The sequence below is a fragment of the Oncorhynchus keta genome, chromosome 17 (assembly GCF_023373465.1).
Source record: "Oncorhynchus keta strain PuntledgeMale-10-30-2019 chromosome 17, Oket_V2, whole genome shotgun sequence".
Taxonomy (NCBI): Eukaryota; Metazoa; Chordata; class Actinopteri; order Salmoniformes; family Salmonidae; genus Oncorhynchus; species Oncorhynchus keta.
The window spans coordinates 26,782,056-26,801,136 of record NC_068437.1 but is presented as its reverse complement, the minus strand read 5'-3'; the positions used below and the strand labels follow the sequence as shown (position 1 = coordinate 26,801,136).

General features: G+C 44.9%; 1 protein-coding gene across 3 annotated transcripts in view; it reads left to right on the top strand.

Annotated features, from left to right (window-relative positions):
• LOC118396713 (nuclear receptor ROR-alpha A) overlaps nucleotides 1-19,081 on the top strand; it is a 288,021-nt gene that overhangs the window by 198,814 nt on the left and 70,126 nt on the right. The window contains exon 1 of one of the 3 annotated variants that reach the window (XM_035791087.2): nucleotides 12,968-13,121. The exons of the other annotated variants lie outside the window; for them this stretch is intronic. Within the exon in view, the coding sequence (XP_035646980.1) occupies nucleotides 13,091-13,121 (31 nt within the window). The 5' untranslated portion in view covers nucleotides 12,968-13,090. Of the gene's footprint in view, nucleotides 1-12,967; nucleotides 13,122-19,081 lie in introns of those variants that run through there. 3 annotated transcript variants of the gene reach the window in all.

Sequence of the window (19,081 nt, the reverse complement as noted above, 5' to 3'; positions counted from 1 at the left end):
TTATGTCTGCTATTTTGTAAAATTGCAAATGGCCTTTGGAAAATGCACTTTCTTTGCATAAGTTTCTCAGAATGGATTGGTTTCTTTATCACCTTCTGGGTCCACTGTGTGTGTGAAAGGAAGAGAGACATGGGGAGCTGTGGGGGACTGGTAGGGGGTTCTGACAGCGTTTTCTGGGGCTGGAGGACTGTCTTTGTAGGGCTGGGGGGGCTGTCTTTGTGGGGCTTTAATCTGGTTCCTCTCTAGTGCTGTGTCTTTGTGAGTGCCTGAGCCGGAGTGAGGAGAGGAGAAGAGAAGAGAGGCTTCGTCAGCTCTTCCTCACCCTGTCTCTTTGTGTCTCACCCCAACCTGAAAGGCCCTGTCTTGAAGTCGTGTCAGACCAGAAAACAAGAGTAAGTGACATGTGACAAGGACACAATGCTCGGACGAGCCAGCTAAAATAACTTTCCCCATCTGCTGTGGGCGATTTCTCTGTGGCAGGTGGGAGGCTGCCTGCCATCGCAGGTGAGGGGCTGAGGGGTTGCTGAGATGGCATGGCGAGGTGGAGTGGGGTAGGCAGGCTGGCATGGCTGGCAGGGCAGGGCAGGGTAGGGCAGACTGTCACGCAATGACCATGCCACAGAGGCCGGCCTTGCATGAGAGCAGGTTATCTGCCTCATCACTTTCCCAGGGTGCACGTCGTCCAGCCAATACAGGACAAGAGTGTCAGCATGTAATGAAAGCTTTGATTCATGGAGGGTGACAGAAGAGGAGGTCATAGAGCTCCTCCGGATATGATCCTGAGTGATGCTGACGGGGAAGCTTTAAGATGGGTGCCATAATTAAATGTCCTTGTGCCATCATTAACTTCGGGAGAAGAGATAGAGAAGAGGCAGGCTACTACACCTCTCCCACTCACGGACCACACACAGGCTAACATTAATTAATAAGGTCTTTCCTGCCTCCATTCTCTATGGAACACCTGGAAAAATATGAAAGTAATTGCAGTACTAAATTGACAATATCCATTTATATGATCAGAAGTATTCTATTGTGAGATTTGCAATTATATTTAATAACTATGAAAATGCAGATGCAATGATATCAGGTTTGAATAATGTGGCCCAGAATTAACATATGTAATTTAATTCCTGAATTATTCAGATGTAATATTGTTGAATAAACTATGCTGACTAAGATGTTCATTGTCATAGTTGTGATTGTTTATTTAGCAGAAGAAGACCAAAAAAATAACACTGCATAGCAGTAATGGGGATTTGAAGAGGCAATATTATCTGTTTTTATTTTAGGGATCAAACTGCTGCTATTTAAAAGGAAATACACTATAGCATAATGCAATAGGAAGCTGAATAGAAAGCTGAAACATATTCAGTTATGACACGGCGATACAGAAAGGCAACACATCTATTGACAAGAAAAACACTCTTTGTGATCTATACATTCTAGTTTGTGTTGATCACATGTGAACATTGTATTGGATTACTTTCATTAGAAATCTGGTGCTATTCTGGTGCTATTGATGTGTTTATGTGCTTTTATGCAGTGTTGTTAGCCGTGATCATTAAGATTCCACAGATAACTAGCATGTGGATTTCAATGCCTCAGCATTATGGGATCCCAGACATCAAAGGAAGGTTCTTATTCTACTGTGTCTGCGGCAGAGGGGTGAAAAAATGAAAACTGTGCGAGAGAGGGAGTCAGTAAAATAAGGGTGGCTGAGAGATGTGTGCTGTATAACCCACTTATATGCGATGTTATGATGCGTTGTAATGGGTCGAGGGCACCTCCTGCATAGTTAGCTTCCTGCTAAATTTGTGTCCTCTCTCTGATTAAGTGGCAGTCTCCTTAATGATGCCGTGGCTGACTGCAGGTTTGTTCACTTTAAAGATCAACTTCATTTCTCACCCCGCGGTCATTAGAGTCAGAGTCTGCGTAATTCAAATCAATTCACTAGTGATTATTCGCCTAGAGACAGACTAAAGACAACGCTGCCTGTCTTTGTGTGAGGTTCCTACTTTCACTTTGTTTTCTTTTCTCTTTACAGCTAAGGTAACACCTTCAAATATTGATGAACATTAAAGGAATAATAAAAACAAAAAACAAAATGATATGTACTTGAATTCCAAATGTATACCATAAACATATTTGATCTATTATCATATTTTACCCGTCTTTCCTTCCTGTTCTCTGTTGTCAGAGCAGCTAACAGATCACTGCACCTGTACATAGCCCATCTGTAAATAGCCCATCCAAATATCTCATCCCCATACTGTATTTATTTATTTATCTTGCTCCATTGCACCCCAGTATCTCTACTTGCACATTCATCTTCTGCACATCTACCATTCCAGTGTTTAATTGCTATATTGTATTACTTCGCCACCATGGCCTATTTATTGCCTTACCTGCCTTATCGTACATAATTTGCACATGCTGTATATAGACTTTTTCTACTGAATTATTAGCAGAATGTTTGTTTATTCCATGTGTAACACTGTGTTGTTGTATGTGTCGAACTGCTTTGCTTTATCTTGGCCAGGTCGCAGTTGTAAATGAGAACTTGTTCTCAACTAGCCTACCCGGTTAAATAAAGGTGAAATAAATATAAATTAAAAGAAAATCTGGTCAAAATAGTTTTCTCCCTCAGCCAGAATTGTACCATCAAGTGTTTGCCATTAAGTCTAAGTGAGCAGCTGTACAGAAAGTGAATTGACTATAAGAGTGAGAGAAACATGCTGTTACAGTATAGTGCTTGATTACAGAATCAAGGTCGACTCAGAAGACACATAGCAGCATTATCCTTTAATCCTGTGTTTTGGTTTCAAATAGCCTTTTTTACCTAATCTTCACTAGTAAAATGACAAACATGAATACAGAAGTAGGTGTTTAACTTGCATTACCTGCAGTATTCAGGTCAAAAGCTTATACTGACTTAAAGTGGCTCTATATTATATGAAAGAAGAACAGATGATCATGTGCTTGGCGCTCATAACATTTTGTTACGCTGATATTACAGAAGACTACCCAACCTTCTGATGAAATTCCCTCAGGCCTGTGTTGGTTTGGAGGGCACAATATCTCACTTACAAGTATGTCTTCTTTGATGCACACTCATTCCTTTGTTGTTATGTTGCTGGACCGACTTTAAATTATTATATGATACAAATGAAGATAGAAGTTAAATCACACATTTAACTCATAAATAACTAATAAATAACCTATTGCTCATATCAAGCCTGATGTCTGTGGATTGTCCTGTATGTACAGCCCAGGCCCAGCTCAGCATGTCTGTCTCTCCGTGCTCTGGGCTGGCGGAGCCCGTGGAAACGTAAAGGTGCTGTGAAAGACTAAAAGTGGGCCAGTGCGCTGACGCCTCCTGTTGACCTACCTTGTTCGTGGGGTCCAGGTATAGAGTAGTGACAGGCCTCCTCCTCTGCGGACCACATTACTAATGTGCAAGAGTGCAGGAGGAGCACACCCTGTGATGAATCAATCCACCGCACCCATGGCATCCTCATAAGTCAAGAGTACAAGTGTTCAGAGCGCACCGGCTTAAAGTGCTACTGCTAGATCCGCCGTGCTCCATGGAGAAACTCCAGCAAGGCCCAAAAGAAGGGGGAAGACTAAGTGCTTTGTTCATCCATAGCCTGAAGATCTCCCTCCTTCTTAAAAGTTAGTCCCTCTGGTGGTTCGCTGGTTTTATAGAGTGCTGTGAACTTTGGAGAAGTTACTTTCATGCTTGAGCAGAGTTCTTTTTAATAAACACAGAACATTGTTATTTTAAGGCTAAAACAGTTTTCGTCAGAGGTGTTCTGTACAGAGCAGTCACAGGAGCAGGCTTCCCTCATTATTCATCGTTGTGTATCCAGAGAGAAGGGCTTGGTGAATTAAGACAGAAAACCATTAGTGCACTTTCTAATTTACAAGCAGGGATACACATTTTGTTTCACTAAGGACCTCATTGAATTTCTGTTTGAAACAGAAATATATAGAAACCATTTCTGTGAACATCCTTGTTTGTTGCACTTTTTTTGTTCTTCCCTTCAAGTCAGAAGGTTAACTATTTTAGTTTACATGCCTACCTCCCCCAGAGTTGATGTTGCTCTATATTGGAGATGTTGGGGGAGTGTGTCGGTTTGACACTAGGTAATGCATCACACACTCCAGGGGGTCTCTCTGGTATGTGCCTCAATAATGAAGTTAATTCGTTAACTTCCCCCGCAAAGGCCAAGTTCCCCTGCTGGCCTTTACAACAGCCACCGCTGCTCTTACAAGAGTCACCCCTCAACAACAACAAAATAAACGTAATCATGCTTTTCCCCACGACAGCCTTAGCCGGCGCCTCTGCAGCACATGAAGAATAAGCAGGTCCATTACCAATCCCTCATGACTGATTATGGACATAATTATCACAGGGAAAATGACCTGCTCTATTTGGTTTGTCGTGGAAGAGTTACAGAGGGGTGCAGAGTGCCTAATCACCTTCCACTCTGTCCTGCCGGAGATGGAAATGCTGGTTTTGGGGAGTCTTGCCAGTTCATTTGAATTCACAGGGTTCCGCCTCCCGCCTAGGCAGGCTAAGCCTCTTGAATGGCTGCAATGCCTCCTATAATCTCTCCTTCTCCCTCTTCTCATGCTGCCTCTCTGTCAAGCCTAATATGGCTTCCCCCTCTATCCCCACAGGCAGCTCTGTGCAAAAGGGACTCGGGACACATGATTGTACAATTTGATGTGTATTCATATTTGTTGGACGTGTTGTCAGTGCTATCGAATATGCTTCTACAGCTCAAAGGCAGCTTTCTTTCCTTTTTGTCATGATCTTCATGAATTTACTGTGCATCTGAAGTGGGCACAATTCTGTTTAATTGATTTACTGATACATTTACTTTTTCTATTCTAATAGCAACCTCCTTGTAATCCATAATCAAATACCTTTCACAGAGATGAGTTATTGTTTTGACCCATCGTGATCAAATGAGCCGATCCTATTCTGCATCTTGTAAACACATTTTGTCTCCTTCTCACATTACTCATATTACAAAATAAGAAATGCCCAAAGACAAAGAGATCATCCTGGCATCCCAGTTCTATTAAACTGAACAGAGCGATGACAACAACAACAACGTCAAACCACTACAAACTAGCTGCTGGGGGGCATCGGATGTTTTCAATTAGAGGAGTTTACTGCTTATCAAATTGTTTACTGCCAAATGTCTCCGTATTCTTTAATACCTGGAAGGGTCCTCGTTTAATTTAGAGCAGACATGTACTTCCCTGCACAACATTTTAAAAAAAATCTTGATCTTTTGACATTTCCATAGTTTATTTCCATCATGACGCACATCTTTTCAAGTCCACTGAACCCTCTTCTGTGGTAAATGTCGTAACTCTTCTCTTATCATCCTTATTTAACACATAAGAGCTTTGTGTTGTCAAATCTAAATCAAATTCATGTAATTGACTTAAATATATGGAATGTATGATTGTTCTCAGAGATTGGATGAGCATGGAGACCAAATAACATTTTGTAGCTATACTTTATAAATGATGGTGATAGTACATTTTACATTTGAGTCATTTACATTTAAGTCATTTAGCAGACATTCTTAGTAGACCTAGTACCAGAGGTTGTAGCTGTTTTATTCGCCCACATTATAGTAAATAGTGACGATGTGTATACAGTTATAATGTCAGTTATGGCGTAACCTAATGCACCTCCCCCTGCAGTTGTAGTAATGGTGGACCAGCTCTTACATGTCATTTTACTGAGGCTTTTGTCTTTCGTCTGTGTGGCCTTACTGCTCTATAAATATGGGGTGGGTTTGTGAGCTGGGCTGTGGCTGATACTGGCTTGGCCTGGTGCTCCTCATATGGAGAGCATTGTACAGTCACTAATGGAGAGTCCACTGATCACACTGTCACTGTGAGTCAGTCAGTCAGTCAGCAGCCCACCACCACCACTCTCCTCTATAGTCACCTGACTCAGTCCACACCGCACAGCCCACCATGCTCAATGTAAAGTCCATTACCAATAACGTTTCCACAGCATTTTCTCTAGGTATACATTATACCGTGACACTCCTCCACAGGCATGGCGGCATAGATGTATGTTTCTAAACTCTCCAAACCCCTCTTTAAATGCTCTGCTCCCACCCCACTGAAAGAACCCCAATAGTCTCCTATTTTCCCTGAAATAGATATTCCCTTTGTTGTCTGTGTGATTTATTGAAGTCTTCCCCACAAGTGGAAGCCGCAGGAAATTGCCTGAAATGGCTCTAAATTGGTTTATGATTGTCTCGTATGGGTCGGTGCTGTTATGGTTTGATATTATGCCCTCCACTGCTTGGAATTTATATTAAATTGATCTGTATTGCTTTCATTGGGTGTTTGTTGGATCTTGTTAATTCTACTTCAGCTGGGGGCTGGCAATACACACATACACATTCCCCTCCACATCGTCCATGTCGCTGTATGGATTATTCAACATTCGTCGTTGTATCTGTATCTCTGATATGTGTTGTAATCCTGGGAGACAGAGGATGATGAGCACTTAGTCCCTATGCTCTCTATGCTCTCTATGCTCTCTATGCTCTCTATGCTCTCTATGCTCTGTGGTGTGGAGTGTTAGGGCAGTGGCGTGGTACTGTTGTAGTTAACATGGGTCAGCTGCGTCCCAAGTCAGCCAGCCCAGCCAGGCAGTGAGGGAAGGCGTGGGATGTGGGATGGCTACTGACAGACTGCTAATGAGGCCATTATCGGCTCTTGTCCTCTCCTCCAGGGCACCAGTGGAGGCTCAGAGTCTCCTCTCAATTGAATTCCATCCCACAGGGCTTGTTTACAATAAATACATTTGCTAGAATTAATCACAGAGGAGCGCAAGACACTTGACTGGGCCGGTGTTTATGCAGAGAGGCAGTGAGTGTGGACCCACTGCAGTCCGGCTCAGCCCAGGTCAGCTCTTGACTGCATCTAGAGCTGGTTATCTGTGGAAAAATGGACACTGGCTCTGCACACACATCAAGGAGTCATTGCTAATTTTTACCCCTCTGATTTGGGATAGCTTCAGTAAACACATATGCAAGAAATGATGGGTACTAGTCCATCTCCAGATGGAACTGAATAGAGATCAAAGAGTCACATCACCTGGGATATTTATTGACTATAACCATGGAGGATATTAAATGTCATAACGTGAAGAGGTGGTATAACACACAAAATACAAGGTAAACCAATGACATCAGTGTACCATTGCATAGTTAATGGATTACAGACATTGATCTTACAATTACATCACCACATTCATATAAAGACATTAACTGTCAGTTGTTTTGTGATTTAAGCAATGTGGTAATGAGTTCAGCAACACCTCCGTATTGGCATACTGTCATTGTGAATGGGCTGTAGTCAGGGGAGCGTTCCATCATTGTGCATACAGAGGAAGTGGCATTTCTGGCAGCAGCTATCCTCAGAAACACCAGGTATTTCCTGACTTGTAGCTGTAAGTCAGCTGGTCCAGTATGTCTGCTCTTCTCACTGTGCCTAGGATGCAGAAGCTTTATCCAGAAGAAAACCTGCATTGAGACAGATTATTACAGTATAGTGTGACACTCTCAGGATGCATTGTGGCTTGTATGCTTTGACAGTCAAATCAAATAGAATAGTATGCGTTACATGCTTTGTAAACAACAGGTGTAGACTAACAGTGAAATTCTGATTACGGGCCTTTACCAACAATGCAGAGAGAAGGAAAATAGAGAAGGAATAGAAAAATAGTAAGGATAACTAGCTATATTCACTAACTAACTATATTCACGGGCTACCAGTAAAGAGTTGATATGCAGGAGTACAAGATAATGTAGGTAGATATGCACACATAACTGGGAATAAAGTAACTAGGCAACAGTATAGATAGTAAACAGTAGCAGCAGTGTACGTGATGAGTAAAAAAGGTTTGTGCAAAAAGGGTCAATGCAGATAGTTAAATAGTTAACCACATAGCTACCCAGACTAACTACAGTGCCCTCTGTAATTATTGGGACAGTGAAACATGGTGTCTTCTTTTGGCTCTATACTTCAACAGTTTGAATTTGAAATCAAACATTGACAGTGAGGGTATTTGTATCCATATCGGATACAAATTCACTTATACGTACGTGTATTAAAGCAATAAAAAGTTAAGTATTTGATCTCAAATTCACAGCACACAATGACTACATCAAGCTTATGACTCTAAACATGTCACACAGCTTAGTAGCTCATGAGGCAATGCAAGCAGGACACAGAGGAGTAAGTTTCACACATCCCCATGTGCTACATTCACCTCTCAAATTTACTCAACAGCGACACCGGCATTGAGCTGAGCACAACTGTAGATTTGAGTCACTAGGCACCACTGCAAAGGATGTCACTCTGCTTGCTTAGCGGATACCACTTTCTCATGATTCAGCCCATACCTGGCGCAAACTCGGGACCTCTGCCTCGCAAACACACGTGACCGCTCTCCTCAAGTGTCTTAGCCGATCGTGCCACCTCAATAGGTAGCTAATGAGGCGACGCAAGCGGGACACTTAAGGCTGAGAGAAAGTTTCACACATCCCCATGTGCTACATAAAGAGTATAGAGCCAAAAAAACAAAAAATGCTTCACAGTTTTATGGCTTGGTGGTAGAATCTAGTCTGGGTCCTGTTGGTTCCATACTTGGTGCATCGGTGTCGCTTGCTGTGAGGTAGCAGAGAGAACAGTCTAAGACTTGGGTGGTTGGAGTCTGACAATTTTTAGGGCCTTCCCCTGACACTGCCTGGTGTAGAGGTCCTGGATGGCAGGGAGCTGAACTCCAGTGATGTACTTGGCTGTACACACTACACTCTGCAGCGCCTTGCGGTCAGATGCCAAGCAGTTGCCATACAAGGCAGTAATGCAGCCAGTCAAGGTGCTCTTAATGGTACAACTGTATAACTTTTTGAGGATCCGAGGGCCAATGACAAATGTTTTCTGCCTCCTGAGAAGGAAGAGGCGTTGTCCTGGCCTCTTCAAGACTGTGTTGGTGTGTGTGGACCATGATAGATCCTTAGTGATGTGGACACCGAGGAACTTGAAGCTCTCGACCTGCTCCACTACGCTAGCGTCCCACCTCGACAACAGCCAGTGAAATTGCAGGGCGCCAAATTCAAAGCAGCAGAAATCCCATAATTAACATTTTAAAGGTAAACTTCTTGTAAATCCAACCACAGTGTCCGATTTCAAAAAGGCTTTGCTGCGAAAGCACACCATGCGATTATGTTAGGTCAGCACCTAGTCACAGAAAATCATGCAGCCATTTTCCAGCCAAGGAGAGGGCTCAAAAGTCAGACATAGCGATTAAATTAATCACTAAACTTTTATGATCTTCATCAGATGGCACTCATAGGACTTCATGTTACACAATACATGTATGTTTTGTTCGATAACGTTCATATTTATATCCAAAAATCGCAGTTTACATTAGCGCGTTAAGTTCAGAAATGCATTGTCTCAAACAAACATCCAATGAAAGTGCAGAGAGTCACATCAAATTACAGAAATACTCATCATAAACATTGATAAACGATACAAGTGTTAAATATACAAATAAAGATAGACTTCTCCTTAATGCAACCGCTGTGTCAGATTTCAAAATGGCTTTACGGAGAAAGCGCATTTTGCGATGATGTTAGGTCAGCACCTAGCCACAGAAACCCATACAGCCATTTACCAGCCAAGGAGAGTGTCACAAAAGTCAGAAAAAGCATTAACAATTTTCCTTTGATGATCTTCATCTGGTGGCACCCTCACAACTCTGGAATTACAGTACACGATCAATTGATATCTACGGCTCCTGAAAGCATGCAGTTATTTGCTGTATAACTCTGATGATAGAGCTAAATGCAATACCTTGTCAGTTGTGTAACTGAATCTTCCACATTTAACCCAACCCCTCTGAATCAGAGAGGTGCAGGCTGCTGCCATAATTGACATCCACAGCGCCCAGGGAGGGGTGAGTTAGCTGCCTTGCTCAGAATGACAGATTTTTACCTTGTCAGCTCAGGGATTCGATCCAGCAACCTTTCAGTTACTGGCCCAGCGCTCTAACCACTAGGCTACCTGCTGCCACTGTGCAAATGTGCTAAATTATTTTGCATGGAATAATCAGACATTTGTAGTTGTGAGTATGCTCTTCGAGAGGTGATAATATTACAGCCAAATAGGGTCTTATCGTCGATGTTGATCAGGCCTACCACCGTCAGCAAACTTAATGATGGTGTTGTAGTCGTGCACGGCCACAATGTTGTGTGGGTGAACAGGGAGTACAGGAGAGGACTAAGCATGCACCCCTGAGGGGCCCATGTGGAAGGCCAGCAAAGGCAGATGGGTTTTAGCCTACCCTCGCCACCTGGGGGTGGCCCATCAGGAAGTCCCGAATCCAATTGTGGAGAGAGGAGTTCAGTTCCAGGGTCCTTAACTAAGTGATGAGCTTGGAGGGCATTATGGTGTTAAATGCTGAGCTGAAGTCAATGCACAGCATTCTCACATAGGTGTTCCTCTTGTCCAGGTGGGAGAGGGCAGTGTGGTGTGCAATAGAGATGACATAATCTGTGGGTCTGTTCAGGCGGTATGCCTCCAGGGATGGGATGATGGTGTTGATGTGAGCCATGACCAGCCATTTAAAGCATTTCATGGCTACAAATGTGAGTGCTACGGAGCGATAGTCATTTAGACAGGTTACATTGGCATTCTTGGGCACAGGGAATATGTTGGTCTGCTTGAAACATGTAGATATTACATGCTTGGTCAGGGAGAGGTTGAAAATGTCTGTGAACACACTTGCCAACTTGGTAATCAGTCTGACCCTACGGCCTTGTGAATGTTAACCTGTTTAAAGGTCTTACTCACATCGGGTACGGAGAGAGTGATCACTCAGTCATCTGAAACAGCTCGTGCTCTCATGCATGGTTCAGTTTTGCTTGCCTTGAAGAGAGCATAGAAGGCATTTAGCTTGTCTGATCCTTATTGTGTCAATGATGCCCGGTGGGTGCTTTCACACATTGTCCTCAAACAAGGTTTTACAAAAGTCACACAGATTCACGTACAGTAAACATACAGACACAATGCACACAAACAAACTCGACTCTATCCTTCCCACTCTCTCTTTCACACACAGACAGTGTAGTGTAGATGTTCCTTTCCTAAGAGATAAGCAGCCTTTAGACTAAACTGTTAATATCTGCAGTCATCTGAAAGTCTGGGAAGAAAGTGCAGAGCAGAGTGCAGCCAGGAGAGAGTGTATGTGAGGTCACAGTGGGGCCTGGCCACCCAGGGGCCAAAGCCATGCTGTTTTATAAACAAGGACCTCACAACAACAGCAGTGAGATGGCTCCTGATTTTAGACTTACTGATACTGTAGCAACTAGTAGCACACAGCCAAGGCAACCACACCACAGTGTTTTCTGTGCTGAAAGTGACAGTTTAACCTGGCTCTACGTGGGCCAGCAGACTGACTTATATAGAGAGCAACACGGAGTATTGTGGTTATCCAACCTGAGAGACACTAGGTTTCAGTGTCACGGGGGAATTAAATGTGTTTACCACCTCATCACGTTCACTCATTTGTAACCATGACACGCTTCATTTGATGATATCTACAGCTAAATTATATTTTGTTCATTAGATTGTGTGCAGTGACAGACCCGTGTTGACATAACAGGAGCTAATGTGTTTATAGTTTCTCAAATGGATCATGTAGAGGTCGTAATGAAACACGTCCATTGCCTAGATTTATGGCGTCATGGGCAGGAGGTTCATTTGCATACTTGATGTATCATAGGTCGTGATCCCTACTGTATACACAGTATACCCTTCCTGCAGCAGTACCAATAGGACAAGTTGGCTGTAGACATATACACATGGAACATTAGGGGGATGTTTGCCAAATAATAACTGGGCATGTCAAAAATTGCAAATTAATTTGGTAAAACTGCCAATCCAAACTATTAGCATGAAAGATGTCTAAATAATACAATGAAGTATTTTGAATATTTCTTGAGAAGGGATGATATGGAAATTCAAAATGAACCCGGTTATTGGCCAGAGCCGGATGGCACTATGAACAGAATATTGTGTCAGATAGTGCCAGCTGGTAAGGGGTCTGAACAGATTATCAGAGGAGCGAGAGAGAGAGGGCAAGAGAGAGAGAGGGGGAGGGGGAGAGAGGGGGAGAGGGAGAGGGTGAGAGAAAACAATAGAGAGAAACTCATCCGCTAGTCACTGTGGGCTTTCGTCACTATCTCCCCTTTCTCACCTGCCAGACCTAGCGTGTGTGAGCCGTGGGAGAGGGGGAGAGGAGATGAGAGGTGTGTGAGTCCTGTGGAGAGGTCAGGGGATGGGCTGAACCTCCACTCATCCGTCCTACACTCGTCCGTCTGGGCTCATTAAGGCCCCCCCTCTGCTCTGCAGGTAGACATCTGGAGGCAGAATGAGTAGTACCATCTAGAGAAGATGAAGAGAGGACTTCTGTTATCACTGAGCCACAGGGAATTAGACAACCTCTCTAGATTATCTCCATTTTGCTCTCTGTTTTCTATATTATCTCCTTCCCTCATTCTCATTGAATGTATTCGTCTACTTATTTTATCTTCCCTTTTTTCTCTATTCGAGTCTCTCTTTAACTTTTTTCTTCTCTTTCCTTAGTTTTCCTATTTTCCTTACATTATGAAAGCAAAAAAGGGAATGGAATTTTTGTTTCTGGCAGAGAAATTGTTATGACTTTATCCTGGCACTAAACGATAAGCAAGACAAGATAGTGAAAGTGTGCTGTGTCTAGCGAGCCCTCAGACAAGCCTTAGCAATGCAAACAGTGCCTGAGCTCTCAGCGCCCCCACTGGCTGCCTGCTTTGCCAATCAAAGGCAGGGGGTGGGAACAGGCGGACGGACATGAGTGCTGATGTCACAGTCACATGGATTCTCGTGTGTTCATGCTCGGAGGCTGAGAGACAGAGCTGTGCTGGCCAGCTGCTGCTGAGACAGCAGTGGAGGGCTTTGCGCTGGTGATAGTGCTCTCTTATGGACTCGGAGCTTAATGATGTATTTTGTGATTTCAGCTATGAAAGGTAAGAGCAGAATGCATGCATGCTGTTTCCACGGTGCAATAGGCAGCTAGAGTAACAAGTAGGGAAGTGAAGCTTCTCTCTATTCACTGCCTGCCAACTCTCCATTTCAGTTTCCTGCAAAGAGAGAGAGAGAGAGACTGCCTCAGAATGTGTTTATTACCAGGGAATTAAGCTGTGGAAAAAAAATCTATTCTGGGAGGAAACCAAGTTCGAAATTCAAAACAGATGATAAGACGTGTGTGTTGGGATGTTTCTCTTAAGTGGATAGTACTGTTACTCTCATGGTATCTGTTATGTGTGCTTTCTCTGTGCTGGTGTGTGTTTAATAAATTAGAGTCAGTGTGGTCATACTATAGCACTGATCTCTTTCTGATGAGAAATACAGCCCTCCAGCTCTTGCGACAATTCCATGTTTTGAAGGGTAGACATAGGGGGGTGGACGGGGGTTTCAGGGGGGTTCAGGGGTCCCTTTAGCAGTTCTTTATCCTTGGGTATTAATTCTGTTCCATTCCAGAGGACGTGTTTGCCTGTTCGGAGGGGAGAGTTGCATGGCAGACTGGTAGTGTTGAACGTAGCTTGCAGACGGGGCGACAAGGCGCTGGCTGGCGCAACTGGCAGACTAGGATTCTTTGAGTTGATGCTGCTGTGTTTCTTGTGTTCCACTGACCTATTTTTTGGGAGTTGGGTATACAAGCATGGCCATGGGAGCAAGGATGGGTCCTCCTCCCAGTCTCAGTGTCGTGATCCTGCATGCTTAATCCCAGTACTCCCACCCCCACCATCATACAGTCACACACACAAACTCATGTATGCATGCACAAATACACACACACACACACACACACACACACACACACACACACACACACACACACACACACACACACACACACACACACACACACACACACACACACACACACACACACACACACACACACACACACACATTCTTGCATATACACATATGCATACCCAAGCATTACGTGCTCTTACACATACACACAAACACACAGAAAATAGTCACTGTGAAGCTCAGGCAGCTGTCATTGTGTGTTAGATGCTACAGTGCATCCTCACCAATCACTGCATTTCTAATACATGTGGAAACACAATGGAAACATTGTGTGGAAACATTTTTGCATTTTCCACTGCATTCTTTTTTTTTTTTTTTTAATTACACCGAGACTTGACAATTCTGAGAGTATGATCTTGACCTCTCTTTCCCGAGAGGGACAGTTGTGTGAAGTTTTGACCGCGCACTTGATCACAATGTGTGAAATTCCTGTGATAGAGTGAGATTACGTAGTTGACAGAGATGTGTGAAATTGTGGGAGAATGACATTTTGTGACACTGAGGCAGATTTGAAAGATCAGCCCTCTAACCCAATACCCTTTTATATAGACTTATTTTGAATATGGAAAATGTAGAAATATATTTCTTTATTGGTGTAGCTGTGCAAAATCAAATACATTTTTTACCCTTTCCAGTTTTTATTCCAGATTCAATTTCCGTTATTTTTCAAGATGTGTTTATTACTGTTTAAGGGTATGTCTGCATTCAATCAATATATATTTATTAATGTTTAAGGGTAGGTCTGCATTCAATCAAGATCTATTTATTACTGTTTAAGGGTAGGTCTGCATTCAATCAAGATCTAGTTATTACTGTTTAAGGGAAGGTCTGCATTCAATCAAGATCTAGTTATTACTGTTTAAGGGTAGGTCTGCATTCAATCAAGATCTATTTATTACTGTTTAAGGGTAGGTCTGCATTCAATCAAGATCTACTTATTACTGTTTAAGGGAAGGTCTGCATTCAATCAAGATCTATTTATTACTGTTTAAGGGTAGGTCTGCATTCAATCAAGATCTATTTATTAGTTTAAGGGTAGGTCTGCATTCAATCAAGATCTATTTATTAGTTTAAGGGAAGGTCTGCATTCAATCAAGATGTATTTATTACTGTTTAAGGGTAGGTCTGCATTCAATCAATATGTATTTATTACTATATAGGGTAGGTCTGCATTCAATCAAGATGTATTTATTACTGTATAAGAGTAGGTCTGCATTCAATCAAGATGTATTTATTACTGTATAAGAGTAGGTCTGCATTCAATCAAGATGTATTTACTACTGTATAAGGGTAGGTCTGCATTCAATCGAGATGTATTTATTTCTGTACAAGGGTAGGTCTGCCTTGAATCAAGATGTATTCATTACTGTGTAAGGGCAGGTCTGCAATGAATCCTTTAACCAATAGTGTCATTATTCAGTTAAATCTTATCACAATACATCAATGAGCTGGAATAGGTTTTTGAGGATTTGAAGCCTTTCCAAATAGATACTTATTTGATTGTTACATCATGATGAAAGTGGTCATGTTAGGCCCTTTTTAGACCTATACATGCCTCCTGTAAGACCCTATGATCTGTGAACAATATGGTACAGACAACATCTTGGTGTCATTATACGCTTTATACTTTGGAGTGTCTATATTAAAAAATATGATTTCATATCCTTCATTGTCACGGCTTCTAGGAGTTCTAACAGGTGTAACACATCAGACAAAACTAACTGAAACAGAAAAGGGGATCGGTGGCAGCTAGTAGACTGGCAACGACGACCGCCGAGCACCACCCGAACAGGAAGAGGATTCGTGACCGTACCCCCCTCCTGACGCGCGGCCCCCGCAGCGCGCCGACCCTGGCCTCGAGGGCGACCCGGAGGGTGAGGCGCAGGGTGATCCGGATGGAGGCGATGGAAATCCCTTAGTAGTGATGGATCCAGAATGTCCCCCACCAGTACCCAGCACCTCTCCTCCGGACCGTACCCCTCCCAGTCCACGAGGTACTGCAGGCCCCTCACCCAGCATCTCGAGTCTAGAAGCTCGTACCGTGTATGCCGGGGACCCCTCGATGTCCAGAGGAGGCGGAGGGACCTCCGGCACCTCACCTTCTTGTAGGGGACCAGCTACCACCGGCCTGAGGAGAGACACATGAAACGAGGGGTTAATACAATAGTAACAAGGGAGTTGTAATCTATAACACACCTCGTTTATCCTCAGGACTTTAAATGGCCCCACACACTGCGGCCCCAGCTTCCGGCAGGGCAGGCGGAGGGGCAGGTTTTGGGTCGAGAGCCAGACCCTGTCCACTGGTGCGAACACAGGGGCCTCACTGCAGTGGTGGTCAGCGCTCTTCTTCTGCCATCCACCAGCTTGCTTGAGAGATTCCTGGACTACCATCCAGGTCTCCCTAGAGCGCTGCACCCACTCCTCCACCGCAGGAGCTTTGGTCTGACTCTGATGCCATGGCGCCAGGACCGGCTGGTAGCCTAGCACGCATTGGAATGGTGACATGTTCGTGGAGGAGTGGCGGAGTGAGTTCTGTGCCACCTCCGCCCTTGGGACGTACCCCGCCCATTCTCCTGGCGGGTCCTGGCAATACGACCCACCTCCTGGTTAACTCTCTCCACCTGCCCATTACTCTCGGGGTGGTAACCAGAGGTCAGGCTGACCGAGACCCCCAGACGCTCCATAAAACGCCCTCCAAACTCGGGACGTGAACTGGGGACCTCAATCAGAAACGATGTCCTCCGGCACCCCGTAGTGCCGGAAGACGTGGGTAAATAGGGCCTCCACAGTCTGTAGGGCCGTAGGGAGACCAGGCAACGGGAGAAGACGGCAGGACTTAGAAAACTACAACGACCAGGATCGTAGTGTTTCCCTGAGACGGGGGAAAGATCGGTAAGGAAGTCCACCGACAGATGAGACCAGGGCCGTTGTGGAACAGGGAGGGGTTGTAGCTTCCCTCTAGGCAGGTGCCTAGGAGCATTACTCTGAGCGCACACCAGACAGGAGGATACATAGAGCCTCACGTCCTTAGCTAAGGTAGGCCACCAGTACTTCCCCCTAAGACCCCGCACTGTTCTCGCAATACCTGGATGACCTGAAGAGGGTAGTGTGTGGGCCCACCGAATCAATTGATCATGGACGCCAAGCGGCACATACCTAAGACTGGTAGGACACTGTGAAAGCACAGGTTCCAAGCATAACGCCTGCTCGATGTCCGCGTCCACCTCCCATACCACCGGTGCCACCAGCCTAGAGGCTGGAAGGATGGGAGTAGGATCGATGGACCGGTCCTCAGTGTCATAGAGACGGGACAGCGTGTCGGCCTTAGTGTTGAGGGATCCTGGTCTATAAGAGATCGTGAATCTGGTAATGGACATGGCCCACCTAGCCTGACGAGGATTCAGTCTCCTCGCCGCCCGGATATACTCCAGATTGCGGTGGTCAGTCCAGATGAGGAAAGGGTGCTTAGCCCCCTCAAGCCAGTGTCTCCACACCTTCAGGGCTTTCACCACAGCCAACAACTCCCGGTCCCCCACATCATAGTTTCGCTCAGGGGCGGTGCTTCGGTGGTGTGTCCGAGCGCTGTGATAGCACAGCTCCAACCCCAGCCTCGGACGCATCCACCTCCACTATGAACGCCAAAGAGGGGTCCGGATGTGCCAACACGGGAGCGTCAGTCAACAGCGCCTTCAACCGGTTGAAAGCTCCGTCCGCCTCAGCAGACCACCGTAAACGCACCGGCCCCCCCTTCAGCAGTGAGGTAATAGGAGCTGCAAAACCCCGGATAAACCTCCGGTAGTTAACGCGGTAACACTCCATCACCACCCCCGAGGTGGAAATGCGATAACCCAGGAAGGAAACGGCTCCGTTTACTTGATAGCAACCTACACAAATAGCTAGCTAGAACAAAGTGTTAATAAGATAAATTCATTTAAAAAGATTAAAAGCAATACAAATAACACACATTTCTCAGCCTTGATGTATAGGTCATGCTCCAGCAGTCGCCCAAGTACCTTGCGCACCAGGGAGACATGCAAGGCGCGTGTGGAGGAATAGATCAGGATGTCATCAATATACACAACCACACCCTGCCCGTGCAGGTCCCTGAGAATCTCATCTACAAAGGATTGAAAGATGGCTGGAGCATTCTTTAACCCATACGGTATGACGAGGTACTCATAGTGGCCAGATGTGGTACTAAACACTGTTGTCCACTCATCTCCCTCCCGAATACGCACCAGATTATACACGCTCCTGAGGTCCAGTTTTGTGAAAAAAAACACGCTCCGTGGAATGATTCCACCGCCATAGCAATGAGAGGTAGCGGATAACTAAACCCCACTGTGATAGAATTGAGACCTCGATAATCAATGCATGGACGCAGACCTCTCTCCTTTTTTCACAAAAAAGAAACTCGAGGAGACGGTTGACATGGAGGACCGAATGTACCCCTGTCTCGGAGATTCTGTGGCATATGTCTCCATAGCCAACGTCTCCTCCTGTGACAATGGGTACACGTGACTCCTGGGAAGTGCAGCGTTCTCCTGGAAGTTTATCACGCAATCCCCCTGTCGATGGGGTGGTAATTTGGACGCCCTTTTCTTACAAAAAGCGATAGCCAAATCGGCATATTATGAGGGAATGCGCACAGTGGAATCCTGATCTGGACTCTCCACCGACGTGGCACCGATGGAAACTCCTATACACCTACCTGAACACTCCTCTAACCACCCCTGGAGAGCCCCCTGTTTCAAGGAAATTCGGGGATTGTGACCGGCCAGCCCGGGAACCCCCAGCACCACTGGAAACGCAGGTGAATCGATAAGGAAGAAACTGATCCGCTCCCTGTGATCCCCCTGCGTTACCATGTCCAGTGGAACCGTGGCCTCCCCGACCTGCCCTGACCCTAACGGTCGGCTATCTAAGGAGTGCACGGGGAAGGGCGGATCTATCGGCACCAACGGAATTCCCAACCTACGGGCGAGTCCGCGATCCTCAAAACTCCCAGCTGCCCCTGAATCGACTAGCGCCTTATGCTGGAGAGAGGGAGAAAACACAGGGAAAGAAATTAATAAAAACATGTGACCAACAGGGAGATCTGGGT